This window comes from Momordica charantia (assembly GCF_013281855.1).
Source record: "Momordica charantia cultivar OHB3-1 chromosome 6 unlocalized genomic scaffold, Mcharantia_2.0 BLBB01000006.1, whole genome shotgun sequence".
Lineage (NCBI taxonomy): Eukaryota > Viridiplantae > Streptophyta > Magnoliopsida > Cucurbitales > Cucurbitaceae > Momordica > Momordica charantia.
Genome location: NW_028275164.1, coordinates 14,369,921 through 14,385,002, shown reverse-complemented (window position 1 = coordinate 14,385,002; position 15,082 = coordinate 14,369,921). Strand labels below are relative to the sequence as shown.

General features: G+C 33.0%; 1 protein-coding gene across 1 annotated transcript; it reads left to right on the top strand.

Moving 5' to 3' along the window:
- Positions 1-2,082: 2,082 nt before the first annotated feature.
- Positions 2,083-7,830, top strand: LOC111019897 (putative serine/threonine-protein kinase PBL28). The gene is made up of 7 exons (XM_022296416.2): positions 2,083-2,624; positions 3,657-3,680; positions 4,307-4,747; positions 5,500-5,615; positions 6,282-6,542; positions 7,096-7,296; positions 7,762-7,830. Exons 1-7 carry the CDS (start codon positions 2,180-2,182, stop codon positions 7,828-7,830), a joined length of 1,557 nt encoding a protein of 518 aa, XP_022152108.2. The 5' UTR covers positions 2,083-2,179.
- Positions 7,831-15,082: the final 7,252 nt, after the last annotated feature.

The window sequence follows — 15,082 nt, the reverse complement described above, 5'->3', positions numbered from 1 at the left end:
TGAGATTGATATTTTCAAGGGCATTAGTGGCCAGCTTTCCAAGTTAAAAGTAAGACAAAACCAGGAATATGCCTTTAAATTTTATTACTTCGATGTTCACTAGGGTTTCTCTAAGCTATAAATAACAATTCCCACTCTCATTTACAGAAAAAATTAGAATCTTAAAGTAGAAAAATAAAAAGTTAGTTCTGTAAATATATTAATTGTTTTAATTAATGTTCTAAAGTTTTGAATTATGAGAGTAAGGTGTTTCCATTTCTTGAAGGAAGGCTTCTTCGTTGTTACAATCATAATCATATTCCATCAGACTTCTTCTCTTGAGGCATCATCGCAATCACCCAATGATCCATTAGGTCAGAATCTATTTTCGTTTTCTTTCTCTTTTTGTTTCTTATTTTGAGGTGTTCATGATTCGAATTATTTGGTTGAGTTAGCAAACTTTATTGGCTCAATTGTACAAATTTAAGTTGAAATTTTGTTCAATTCAAACATCATACATCTAATTTAATGAAAGACTTAGGTTGGTTTGATTTGAGTAAATTATCTTAGATTTTTTTTTTAAATAATGAAGTAATTAGTTTGCTACACATTTGGTTTTTTGTATATTCAAGCATTGAATTTAATTTTTTAACTCAAATGCATTTCTCATCTTATTTGAAGTTCATATTGAGAAGAAGTTATTCTCCAAAGACTTAGAAAATCTATCCTATATATAAAATGGGCAACTTATCCCTATTTTATCCCTTTAATTTAAATATTTTCATATTTAGTTTTTGGATAATTTTGCCCTTCAATGTAAATTTTTATCTCTCATGCATTCCTTCTCTTGGTCTCCCACGCTACTTCCCAATTTTATTATTATTTTTATTTCTTTCAAAATATTTTATTTTCATCCTTACCGTTCAATTTTCTCAGGTTAATTTTCTCTCTCTAAAAAACTCTTCGAACGTTAGAATACAAATAGTTAAAATATGTATAGTTTCACGTCTTTGTTTCTATAAATTAATTTAAAAAATTATAATTTATTTTTAATTATAATTAATAAGAAATTTTAAAAGTTTCCTAACTTTTTATTTTCAACAATTATATAGAGTGTTTTTGTTACTCTTTATCGCAACTTTTTCTTTATCAAAATTGGAGCTTGTTTTCTTTTTCAATATGTTTTTCTCCTTTGTCTTGTATTTTCCTATATTTTAGGTAGATTGTTTGATTAAACATTTAACTTTTTTAATTATTTTTTTCCCAATGTAATGTTGATAATTGTAATTTTAAAGAATAATTTATTACCTACAATATATAAGTAATTTATTCAAAAAGCTTAAGAGATGACTAGTTGCTGTTTTTTTCTTTTTGTTATTTTCTTTTTCAATGATTCAAATAAAAATCAAAACAAAGTTTTATTTTCTTTTATACATGGTCATGTTTAGGAAAACAAAAGATGAAAAAAATCATGAATATGTGTTTTTTGTTTTAGAAAAAATAGAAGTAATTTAAGTAAAAAGAATTAATTAATTTTTATATTTTTAAACATTAGAACTATGAAATTTTACGTGCACAACACGTTTTTCTTTCTAGTTATATTAAAATGGTAGTAGGATGATAAAAATATAAAAGGAATTGTTTCAATAAAATAGAATTATAAAACCCATAAAAAAAAAAAAAACTTTAGTCTCATAAATTTATAATTCAAATTTTTAAATCTGGGATAAATAAAACGGAGGCAATTACGCCGCCTCTTTCCTTCTTCACTATCATGTCAGAGGAGATTTGTCGTAGGTCAAAATACAAAGGGGAGGGCAAAAGGAAGAATAATAATAAATAAATAAAAACAAACCTCGTTTCATAACCTAAGGTATATCATATCATATCTATACCTCAGATATATTATTGGTGTATATATTAAGACTCATAATCTAATCTCTTTTTCAATGTATATTAAGTCAGTTTTTTTCAATGATTTGGTTGGTTGATTTGAAACATATATATAATTGAGTTATGCTTCGATTGGTATTAAGTCGTTTGAATTGGGTTTACAGGCAATTGCATGCTGGATTTCACAACATATCAATACGAACCCACAGGCGTGTGCACAAGCGCAGACGACGACCGAATAAACTTATGGGACGCGTTCTACGCCACCCGCTGCTGCCGCAACGCCCTCAACGCCATCTCCAAGGCCATGGCGCTCTACGTGAACCAAACCAACCCCAATAACCTATTCCTCACGCAGCAGATGTGGGCCAACTGCAGCAACCCCTTCCCCCTCCAGCCCACCATCTCCCTCCAGGGCTGCGCCCTCCAGAACCTCTTCGCCGGGAGCAGCCGTTGCTCCACCGACCTCTTCATGCCCACTCTCCTGCAGATGAAGCAATACCAGGTTGCCCTCGACGACTGCTCCGGCTTCCGCATCGCTGGAGGGTTCGATCAGGTCTGTGGCAGCTGCATCGAAGCCGTGGCCGCGCTCAGAGGGGCTCTCATGGATGGCTTTGGCATACGAGAAGAAAATGGGAATGAAAACGCCGCCTGTGGGTTCGCCGCCGTCGTCTCCGTCGCGGCCGGGAAGATTGGGAACCGCTCGGATTTTGATAGCTTCTTCCAATGCCTGCCTGCCTTGGACAATTTGAGTAAGCTACTTTGTCACAATTTTTTTTTTAATTTAGGTTCTTGCTAGTAAGTCGTCCCTGTTAGTTATTAAATAAATCACATGGAATTATAGAGATAAACGTGGGAAGGAAGAGAGAGAAAATAAAATAAATAATGAGTAATTTTATCTTTTTTTAAAATAATATAAAACTTAATGAGTATGTTTTCTTATCAAGTTTTACATTACCCTTCAACTTGAGTTTGATTTGGATTATAATATTTTTATAATATTATAAACTTTGTATTGTATTTTAAAAAATATTTTTTATTTTATTTTATACTATTTATGAAAATGTTACTTTTTCTAATCTTGTTTTTTCCTGAAATGTGTTTTATATAATTTCCGATTTAAATCATACCCGTTATTATCAAGTTTAATTTATTTTAGTCTCTTAATTTTTAAATGATATATTTTAATATTTTAAACTGAATTTCATGGTAGTTCTTGAATTTTTAAAATATCTATTTTATTGATATTTTTATTTTAAAAATCGATCATTTTGGTCCTCAATTATATTTTATCCTTAACTATTTAATTAACAATGAACAGCATAATTATTTTCAAAAGGATAAAAAAAAACTAACAACATAATTTCAAATATATGTATTATCTCACATTAACGCGCACATGTACCGAAGTCACGCAGCTTGGATGAGGTCTCTGGGGTTGGGCAAATATTAGATGCAAAAAAAATAGCAATGCCTAAATTCGTATCTTTTTTTCAAAGTGCAAGACTAAATTATACATTTTGAAATTTGAAGGAATACAATAGTTGATTTATTCCAAGAAAAAAAACGAAAAAAAAACACTAGTTACGGATTTAAATTACCAAAATTTAAAAAAGGAAAAACAAGAATTTTAAAAGAATATAATATAACAATCTCATCTATTTGACTCATTCTTAAAATTTTGTTTACATTTTGATATATACAAGGGAATGCTTTTAAATAGTTTCATAAATACAGAGCTCCCTGTTCTAATCTTCATGTTTTTTTCCCTTGGCTTCTTGCAGGATCCGGCTACTTGAAAATTAGAGGTAAGGAGTTGGCATTATTCTTTACCATTAAATTATAAGCTAAAATCAAAAGATAAAAATATCAACAATAATAAATTAGCATTTCATCCCTAAGATTTTAAAACTTCATCTTAATCTCAATATTTTGAGATTTGTTATTCACTAATATACATATATTCTCTCAATATATTCTCTCAATATTTCAATTTGATTCTTGTGATTTAATTCAATTTTATAAATTTATTACGGACTATTTATTACCTACCTAAAACCCGCAACTTTTCCACTTTTCTTAATTAATCCTAAACCCTAATATCCTAAACTAACACCATCAGACAAATATAGAACCATTTCATTTCCTTTAACTATGTAAATAAAAAAAATAAACATGCAGTAATGTACTCAATCGGGCAATAATAAGGGCAATTAGGGAAGTTTGATTAAATCATAAGCATATTATGTTATAACTTTTAAAATAATCAAAAAAATCAAATTGAAACTAATTTAAAAAAACAAAAATCATAGGACTTGAATTGAAATTTGTAAAACCATACAAACGTTAAAAAGAATAAGTCATCACCTTTTCTTCTTTTACTGAGTCCAAATTAATTTGTTCCAACTCCTCAAATAATTTCCCGGTTCGACAGATTCAGTAGCAAAGGCCTTAGTGGCTGCAGTAGCCGGAGTGCTGGTTCTGCTCCTCATCATCCTCCTAGTAAAGCACGCGAGCAAGAAGAAGAAGATGGCCAAGCCGTGCGCCTCAAACGACACGTCGACCTGGTCGGGGCTGTACCGGTTTGCCAAGGAGGAGATCGAGAGGGCGATGAACTTCGGGAGCGAGAAGACGAGCCTGGGGCGGGGCAGCGCCGGGCAGGTGTACAAGGGAATTCTGCCGAGCGGGCAGCTGGTGGCGATAAAGAAGATATTTCAGAGCAATACTTCGGATTCATTCATAAGAGAAGTTGAAGGGCTGTCTAGGGTTCGCCATCCAAATCTGGTGTGCCTCTTGGGATGCTGCATTGATAATGGGGAGCAATATCTTGTGTATGAGTATTGCGAGCAAGGCAACCTGGCTCAGCATCTCTTGAGTAAATATTACCTCTCTTCTCTTTTCTCTTGTCAAAAAATTAACTTTTTTGGTTCATACATTTTTATTCTAAACTTTCAATTTATTCTATGCACAAATATTGCAATCTATATATATGTTTACGCCTTTGGATAAGGTTTTGTTATAGAAATTGTTTAAAAATATATATTCTCGATCAATTAACAGGAATCTAATATTTATAAAATATGTTTGATAAGACTTCGAAGAAAAGATATTATTTCAGGAGATTGAGGTGTTTTTGAAGAGATTTATTTAATGATTGATTTAAATGATGATTGATTTTTTGGGAGAGCCGTATGACATAGAACTTGATGACATTTCAAAGAAGAGCAAGATTTTAATTGAAATTTTGGTGTTTTGGGGAGATTTGTTTAATGGTTGAATTTGTGCCATCATCGGACTAAATTTTGTGTAAGCCTTCATTTTTTTTTTTTTGGTTGAAACTAGTGAGGTCTAAAGAGATTTTTAAGTTGCTTTTATGATGAAATTAATGGGTTAATTAATGTAGTGGACCTCGAATGTAAGAGAAAAAAAACTAGAACATTTATCTATGTTTATGGTCTAATTTGATGAAATTGTAAGTTCAAGGTAAAAACGATTAACCTTCGATTTCATGAGTAAAACTTTTTTTTTCTCTCTTTTTTTTTTTTATACTATAAGTTTCTTATGTCAAAGTAAAATTACGAACCTGTTAAACTGTACATTTTAAAAATATTATGTGGATATTTTCAGGAAAAGACACAGTGCTAACATGGGAATTAAGAGTGCAGATTTTGAGAGACTGTGCCCTTGCACTGAGGTATCTCCATCAATATGTAGATGGCTGCATAGTCCATAGAGATATTAAGGTATCACATCTTAATCTCATTTATATAATAATTTCTCTTCATGTTTCAAATCTTACAAAAAAATTTAAAGTAAAAAATTATGTTTATGAGTAACATGTTTACTTTTTTAGAAGTAGCTAGAAATTTTTTTAAGGGAAAAAAAAAGAAGTCAAAACACTATCAAACGTGTCCAAAATAATTATCAAGGAGCGAATAACAACATTGCTTCAACTTTTTATTTTTAAGGTATATTTATTAAATGAAGTATTTACGTAAATAGCATAAAATAAATGCGTAAAATAGAGCATAAAATTTTAAAAATTTTACAAAATAGCATATATAAATGTAATGTAAAACGTAATTATAAAAAAAAAGTAAAATTTATGCTATAGTACTTGAGAAAAGTGAAAAGTTGTCTCATTTTTTAAAATACCTATTAAATTTATGATATATCTTATAATAAATGATTAAATTTACCATAATTCATCGGTTAAACTTCTCATAAATGAGTAAATTTACACTAACCTATCAATTTAAGTTGTTTTATTAATTGGTGATTTAATCATGTTTAAAATAGTATCATTGTCGGAAGTTGGATATCTTGTGTTCAAACTCATTTCTGTTTATTATTTGTATGGTTTACAAATTTACCAACAATGTTTTTTTTTCCCTTCTTTACATTGGCAGCTAACAAACATACTTTTGACTGAGAAATTGGAGCCGAAATTGTCGGATTTTGGGTTGGCAAGGATGTTGGGAATGGATGAGACAAAAGTTTTCACAGATGTTAGAGGGACAATTGGGTATATGGATCCTGAATACATGAGCAATGCCAAGCTCACTTGTGCAAGTGACATTTATAGTTTTGGCATTGTGGCTCTTCAGCTCTTATCAGGTCAAAAGGTCATTGATTTGGATCTTGATGCAAGAGATCAATTGACAAGAAAGGTATACATATAATTAACCACAATCCATTTATATACCCTACCTTTCAGTAATTATCATTCTCGAAATTCTTTTAGGGTTTTTGTTCTAATCTAAATACGAGATGGAACCATTTTACAATATGTTTCTTGTTTAGGTAGAAAACTTTTTTAAACTTATCAACATGACGTAATAATAGATTCTAGAAATAACCGTACCAAATTGTTGATTTATTAATTTCTATCACTATTAATTTAAGAGAAAAAAGTCTTAAATATGTGAATTTTTCTGAGAGGAGGTTGTGTTGATTTGCTTTGCCCTACGACTTGTAAGGTCGTTTTGCAAAAGGGAATTGATCATGATTGATAAGCTTTAAATTGATTCATTAGGAAGTCTCGACGTATACCTAAGTGATAACACAACCGCCATTTTTGACACGAGGAAAGAAAGAAAACCAAACCAATCCGAACCTGCCTAGTTACACACCGAATTCGAGAATGGATATATATTGATAGCGAATATATTTTAATGTGTAGTAGTAACTAAAAAGTTTGGGTGATTATATTGAAAAATACAGGCCAAAGACGTAAACATGGGGTTGAGACCACTAAGTGATTTTGAAGATCCAAGGCTGAAAGGAAACATAAACAAAGCAGACTTCGAATCCATTTTACAAGTGGCTGTTCTTTGTGTGGCTAAGTCAAGCAAAGGCCGACCCACAATCGACATTGTCTTCGAGGAAATGGACAAAGCATGCCACAATACACATGCCAACTCGGTAATTTCATCTCTTTATGAAATATTTGCAATATAGCCTCATTTTATGAAATATTAGCCCTGTGGTTTTTTTCCCTTTAAAAATTATAATTATAATATTATTTTTCTAAACTCACTAGTTTTTTTTGTGCCTTAACCAATTAAACTATGCTCCAATATAATCAAAATATAATAATTTAAAAAAAATATATTAAAATTTTTGACTAAACAGATAATTCTATTGTGTGTGTATATACAGTATTACTTTTTTCATATAATCACCCAGAGATTTTAATTGAAATAATAAAAATAATCACCAAATTCATGTATGTATTCTACTTTTAGCACATTTTTCATATATATATATATATATATTTTAATGTTTGAACCCTAATTACATTAAATTTTTATCTAAGATTACTCATAATCCTTAGCTTAAGACTAGATTAACCCTAGAATTTTGCTGTTATTACGTTTTGGATCGCAGAGGGCAAAGCAACAGATGAACTCGCCAGCAACCTCATTGTCTAGGCCATGGGAGGTGATTCCAGTTTGACGACTGAATAAGCTTCTTCTACAATTAGGGTTTTAAATTACATCCATGAAAGGAAAAAAAAAAATCTGGTTTTCCACAAGTTGTTAGTTTTGCTGGTTTTCTACAATTGTTTATTTTGTGCCGATTTTTTTAATAATATAAAAAGATATAACTAACTATTAAAATATAATAATTTGCAAACTATTTTTAAAAATATTGTTGTTTTAATGGAAGAGAGAACTTTGTCCAACACATAGGAGATGATCTCTTCAAGAAACGACCTCCATACGTGACTTTATTATTATTATTTTTTTCTGAAAAAAAAAACTAACCCCTATGTCGTTTCTCCAAGAGACAATTTATACCAATTTTAAATTTCTATTGATTTTAAATAACATATCTTTTTGTTGGGTTTGTAAAATAGTGCAAACAAAATCTCACATTAGTTAGAGAAAAGAGTAATCTATGATCCATGGTATATAACAAAAAAAAACAAGTTGGCTACATAAGGACATGTAGTACCACGTATGGAGGTTCTCTCGAGACACCCTATCGGCGGCAATTGAAACAAACAATATTTCTAAAAATAATTTGTAAATTGTTATATTTTAATAATTAATTATATTTTTTAATATTAAAAAATCCCACAAAAGTTTGTATATTATTCATAATATATATATTATATACATATAGAAATCCTAGTTACGTACTTTTTTTTTTCTTTTGAACGGTTTCTATTTATGAGCTTAAGGATATATATGTATAAAAGGAATATATTGATATGAAGGAAAGATCCTCTTTTCATAGGTGAATTTTTAACTTTCTTGTTAGCTCAAATGAGAGGTGGAGAGTTTAGATCTATATAACGTCTAGAAACGATTTATGATGTTACAATTAATTTAACTATGTTTTGGTGGGTGAAAAAAATTTTAAATTTACTTTCTTTGCTTTAAAGCTTTCGAGGGATAATTTGTTAGGGGAAAGAAAGTTATTAACCAACCTTGTTGAAATTAATTTAACATAATAATTAGTTTGTGTGTCACAGAAAATTAAAGAGTCGAAATATTTGAGCTATTATTAAAGAAGATGCGAGTAGATTTATTCTTGAATGGATGTTAATATGCCGATCAAGTAATTCTATTTCACTCTATGGATCTTCCTTTTATTTGATAGATATTAAATTCATTAACAATTATATATGCCTCGATTAGTTGCTAAAGTCAGCATTCACAATTATTTCTTGAATAGAAAGGTTAAATATTTTTGAATCCTTATTTACTAATCCCTAATTAAAATTCAAAAATGTGCTAAAGTCAACACAGCAATTTGCTTATCAATACATTCCACCCCCGGTCCATCAGATGAAAAATGCTCGTTAATAAAGGTCTTACCAGAACAATCTATAGAGATCTTTTTGCACTAGTCTACATGTCACTTCCGAATCAGTTTCAACTACTAACTTCTTACATCCCAAATTTCAAGCTATCTCCAAACCCGTTAGAGCCGGTAACGTTCCTATTTTTTGTTTATCCTTTCTAATTTTCTTAATAAATATAAGCATTTTGCAATTAACTATGTTTCTTATTTCTCTTTTTTTTTGAAACATTCTCAAAATTCTATAGAAAGTTTCGAAACAACCAAAACAAGTTTCTTCTTCTTGTTCCCATTTCCAATTTTTGTCCAAAATATAAATAAAAACATTATTTTTCATACTTGAATTCATATATGTTGAGACCATACCATTCATTTTTCTTTATTAAAATGAAGAAACAGGACAAGAAATAGAAACGTTACCAAACGAAACGAACCTTTAGTATCCCCAAATTTCAACAATGATTGCTACTGTATACCCAGACTTTGCTGAAAACCATAAATCCGCTTCCCATCCGAATTTCTTATAATACCCCCCCCGCCCCTCCTAGCCCCGGGTTGCCATGTGATGATCCGTCAGTATATAATTTCAAAAACCCAGATGGTGGAGGAGACCACCCAATGTAAACCAACTTTCTTGCTGGCTTCTTTGAGAGAGGCACCATCGTTTTCCAAACTTGCATAAAATTTTCCGTTGTTCTTCGGACCATAAACACAGGGTTTTCTGGGCGTTCTGAACTTGCTGCTAAAATTTCCTTTTCCTCCACGACCATAACAATCAACAACAAACCGCAAATAATGCGGGCCAGCTGGAAGAAGGTGGGTCTTCCAAATTCAATAATATCCACTACTGCAAATCATAGTTGAAAAATTGATTAACTAAATTAGGAGGCACAATATCATGCCAAACCTATTGGGATTTAATGCAGTCTCTAAGCGCGTGTAAAATTGATTCTGTAACTTGTGGGCACTGGGAGCAAGCATCCGATGTACAAACATGGTGCCTCAGTCTCTCCAGATTAGTGAGACGCCTACCATGCCCCACTAACCACAGGAAATATCTAATTCGATTCGGCCCTCCCCAATTCCATATTGCCTTCCATAGGTAATTTATCTGAGGGTATTGGCCTAGAGATATACGATTTTTGTAAGTAACCGCCACTGAATAATTCCCATTCTTTGAGTCAATCCAAATAGGATAGTCAGCCATATTGGTTGAACTAGGCGGTGATTTTATACTCGCAATATGTAGTATCTGTTGGGATAAACACTTAATTTTATGGACCTATTATCCCCTCCTAATAGGAAATAACAACTAAAAATAATAATTCAAACAAGCACAGGACACAAGTAATTTTAACGTGGAAAAATCCCATCAATGTGAGCAGTGAAAAACCATGGACCGAAGTCAAAATCTCCACTATAATCAATAATGGGCTACACCAAGTTCTCCCTAACAACAACTAGAGGAATACAATAATAATATCTGGAGACAATAAATCTTGGCAAACAAGAGAATAAATCGGACAAGAAAATTAGAAAGATCTCACTTAGAAAGTGGCACCAACTATCCACTGTATCTGACTGTATGCAACTCCAAAAGAAATCTCCATTGTCCAGATTGAAGACCCTCGTGTTGTGAACACGGTATCAAAATTTCACCTCGATCGGACCACAGATCGACCTCCAATCGTGCAAAAATGCTACTGTACGAAATGAGTTTCTTTTCTCTTTTTCTTTTCTGTTTTTCCTCCTCGATCTGCGTGAAAAACTCTCCATAAGGGAGTTATTCTAGTGTTTATTTAGGTGATTTTATGCAAATAATTGTTAAAGTGTATCGGTTTTGGTATGCAATTAGCATAGAAAAGATTAGAAAATGGAATCCGAGCTAAAAGCCCCAGGTCTTGAATGTTGTAGCTAAATAATGCACTAAATGCCCTCATTTCTGGTGTAAATGCACAGGTTTGGAAGTAGAAAAATAAACACTAAGGGATTGTTAAATCCAGAAAAGAGTGACCAAGACATTTCAAGGCAGAGCAGACAAAAGCTGGAGCGAATAAGCAAAGCTGGAGCATGGATTCACTGTGCAGTAACAACCCAGACACGAGAATTACAATGTCGTGCAAATTTCAGCTAGGTGCCCTAAAAATGGGACTCAATATAAAAGGGGCATGTTGCCCTAGCCGCCACACACATATCCCAAGAGAGACAAAAATTGAGAGCTCAAAAGACTAGAGGAGGGAATATCTCCATTTTAGGGGGCGAGAACTGACGACAGAAAGAGGAGGCTCACCTACTTCGACGAGCTTTTTGCTTCTTATTCTCTGCTTATTTTTGCTGCTTCCCTGAAATGAGTTGTATTCTCCTTTCTTCTATTTTGTTTTCTTCGCCCATGTTGAGCTAAACCGTATCTTAGGGGAGATTTATATGCTCTAACTAACTTGATACTGAACCTCTAGTTGCTGAATCTATTTTTAAATAAAGATGTTTTGTATTTCTTCATTCTTGCGTGACATTGTTGGTCAGTCTGTCATGTTTGCTAGCTTCTGTATTGACCCGAGAGGGCTTATAGGTGTTGATTTGCTTTATTTGTGATTAGCGCTTTTCTATAGCTTTAGGGATACTCAGAAATGGGATCCTCTAATCTTGCCTAGAGCTTGCGTTTATTGCTTGGGTATTTAGCAACGAAAGTTGTATTTACTAATGTTTGGGGTGTCTTGGAAGGGAACCGAGTCGAACTGGGCATTAATAGATGTTAGGAAGCTAGAGGGTAGGTAGATAACCTGTGAAAGTATGTCGAATCTCCCCCACTTTTCCATACTCATTAACTTCCCCTTTCGCATTTTGTGTCGTTGCTTCGTCTTATATCAAGTCTATGAAATTTGTCTGTTGTTAAGATTTGTTTACTGCTTTGTTTATTATATTTTTTTAGTTAGGACACAACACTCATATTTCTTTGTTTTTACACATTTGGTATCTGCAAACATCGTTTAAAATATTATCCAAAGTCCCTGTGGATTCGACCTCATTTCGTACTACAATCGGCAATTTCGTGTATACTTGTACGTGTTGTCAGCAAGGTTGTGTGGACGCAACAGTCATCTTATGAAATAGCAATCTATTAATTAACGGCGTTACATCTAAGGATTGGCTGTTTCGTGGTTCGGTCATATACAAACTCATTGTATAGATATCCTCATTCGTATGTCTCCACACGAACGACTTGGATCGAGTCGTCTATAACATTTGCAAAGTGGGCCGTAACCATAATATTGCCAGGATAAAGTACCCAGCCTTATCCATATAGTATAGACCCTTTAGGTTATTCCCGGGACATTATCCATTTATATATCGAGGGTATATCAAATATATACCCTGTATATATACTGTCCCGGTTACATGACAATAACTTTGGATATTTAGTTTATTGGGTTTAGACAATGCATTGCTATGAATTCAACAACAAATTGACTGAAAAAAACTTTATTGAATATAAATTTATTTTTAAATAAATACAAAATACGAGTTTAGGACAACACACCTAACAGACTTTCGATTATCTAAATCTCCTGACATATATGAATCAGTGTAATCGGCAAGCACTAACTTTCCCCAAAAGTGAGCTTCAAATTGGAGGTACCCCGCAAATATCTCATAATCCACTTTACTGCCTCCCAATGTTGTTTTTTCGGATTGGACATAAACCGACTAACAACACCAACAACATAGGCAATATCCGGTCTAGTACACACTGTGACGTACATCAAACTCCCAACTGCTGAAGCATAGGGAACTCTGCTCATCTCTTCCTTCTTTTTATCTATAGAAGGACTCTGCTTGCTACTCAGTTTAAAATGATTGGATAAAGGAAATCTTACTTCTTTAGCCTTGCTAAGCAACTTCTCTATGTAATGTTCATGAGACATACACAGTTTCTTGGATGCTTTGTCTCGTGCTATACAAATTCCAAGAATCTTCTTCACTGGCCCCAATTCCTTCATGGCAAAAGATTTGTTCAACTATTTATTCAACGTGTCAATTCTTGAAATATTTCTGCCAACAACCACGATATCATCAACATAAAGTAACAGTATAATAAAGTCATTATCAGAAAACTTTTGCACAAATACGCAATGATCGGAAGTAGTCTTTTGGAAGCCTTGCTCCCCCATAACTGACTCGTACTTCTTGTACCACTAGCTCGGTGCCTATTTCAACCCCTAAAGACTTTTATTCAATATGCATACAAGATTCTCCTTGCCTTTATCCTCAAATCCTTTCGGCTATTCCATATAAAATTCTTTATCTAAATCACCATGCAAAAATGCAGTCTTGACATCCATCTGCTCAACCTCTAAGTCAAGGCTTGTTGCCAAACTCATAACTAAATATATAGAAGACATCTTCACAACAGGAGCAAAAATTTCATCAAAGTCAACACCTTTCTTCTGACTGAACCCTTTGACAACTAGTCTCGCTTTGTAATGCGATCGTGATATGTGTTCTTCTTGTTTCACTCGATCAACTCACTTATTTTTCAGTGCGGTTTTTCCTTTAGGCACTTAACAAGGTCAAAAATGTGGTTTTCATGCAATGACTTCATTTCATCTTTCATGACCTCCTCATAACTCCCATGCTCTCTCCCATCAGTTAGTAACACATACTCATCAACTGGATACTGTGTGGAAGAATGTCGATTTCTAGTAGATCTTCTAAGTGAAACCTCTGTAGGAACTTCTGTTTCCGACAACTATTCATGAACATCATCTTCTACCTCAACCTATTATAGACTCTGTACTGTACCATCAAACTAATCATTCTGAACCTCATTCTCAATTTGTATAGCAGGTTGTGCTAAAGGAACTGAATCCAAGTCAACCAAATCATCACTGTGCTGAAACTCTATTTTATATGTCTTCTTAATTTCTTCTATGGTCTGGTCTTCAACAAATACAACATCCCGACTTCTTATGGGCTTCTTTTGTACTAGATCATACAATTTATAACCGAACTCATTTTGGCTATAGCCAAGGAACACACATAGTCTTGTCTTTGTATCAAGCTTCGATCTCTCATCTTTAGGAACATGTAGGAAAGCTTTTCACCTAAAGACACGCAGGTGATTATATGATATCTCCTTATCTGACCAAATTCTATTCGGGACTTCAAAATTCAAAGGAAGACATGGCGTGAGATTCAAAACAAGCACAATTGTGCTTACTGCTTCACCCCAAAACGATCTCGACAACTGTGATTGTGAAAGCAAACATCTCACCCGCTCAACTAGTGTTCTGTTCATTCTCTTAGCTAGCCCGTTCAACTGAGGAGTCTTTGGAGGTGTCTTTTGATGTCGAATACCATGGCTTGTACAATACTCATCAAAAGGTCCACAACTCACCTCCATTGTCGGTCCTGATGCACTTCAACTTCTTACATGTTTCTCTCTCAACAAGGACATGAAACTGTTTAAACACTTGTAACACTTGATCTTTAGTCTTCAACGTATAGACCCAAGTTTTCGTCGAATGATCGTTTATAAATGTCACAAAATATGATGAACCTCCAAGTGTTTTTGTCTTCATAGGATCACATACATCAGAATATACCAAGTCTAGTATATTGGCTTTCTTGAGTGTTGAGATGCCTTAAAGGAAACTCTAGTTTGTTTCCCTGCTAAGCAATGAGCATATTCAAATGCGCATTCTTTATACTAGAACGATGATTCTGTTGGGTGTGTTGCCCTAAACTCGTAGTTTGTGTATTTATATAAAAACAAATGTATATTCAATAAAGTTTTATTCAATCTATTTGTTGTTGAATTCATAGCATTGCATTGTCCAAAATCCAATAAATCAAACATCCAAGGTTATTATGATGTAACCGGGACAGTATATCTACTTGG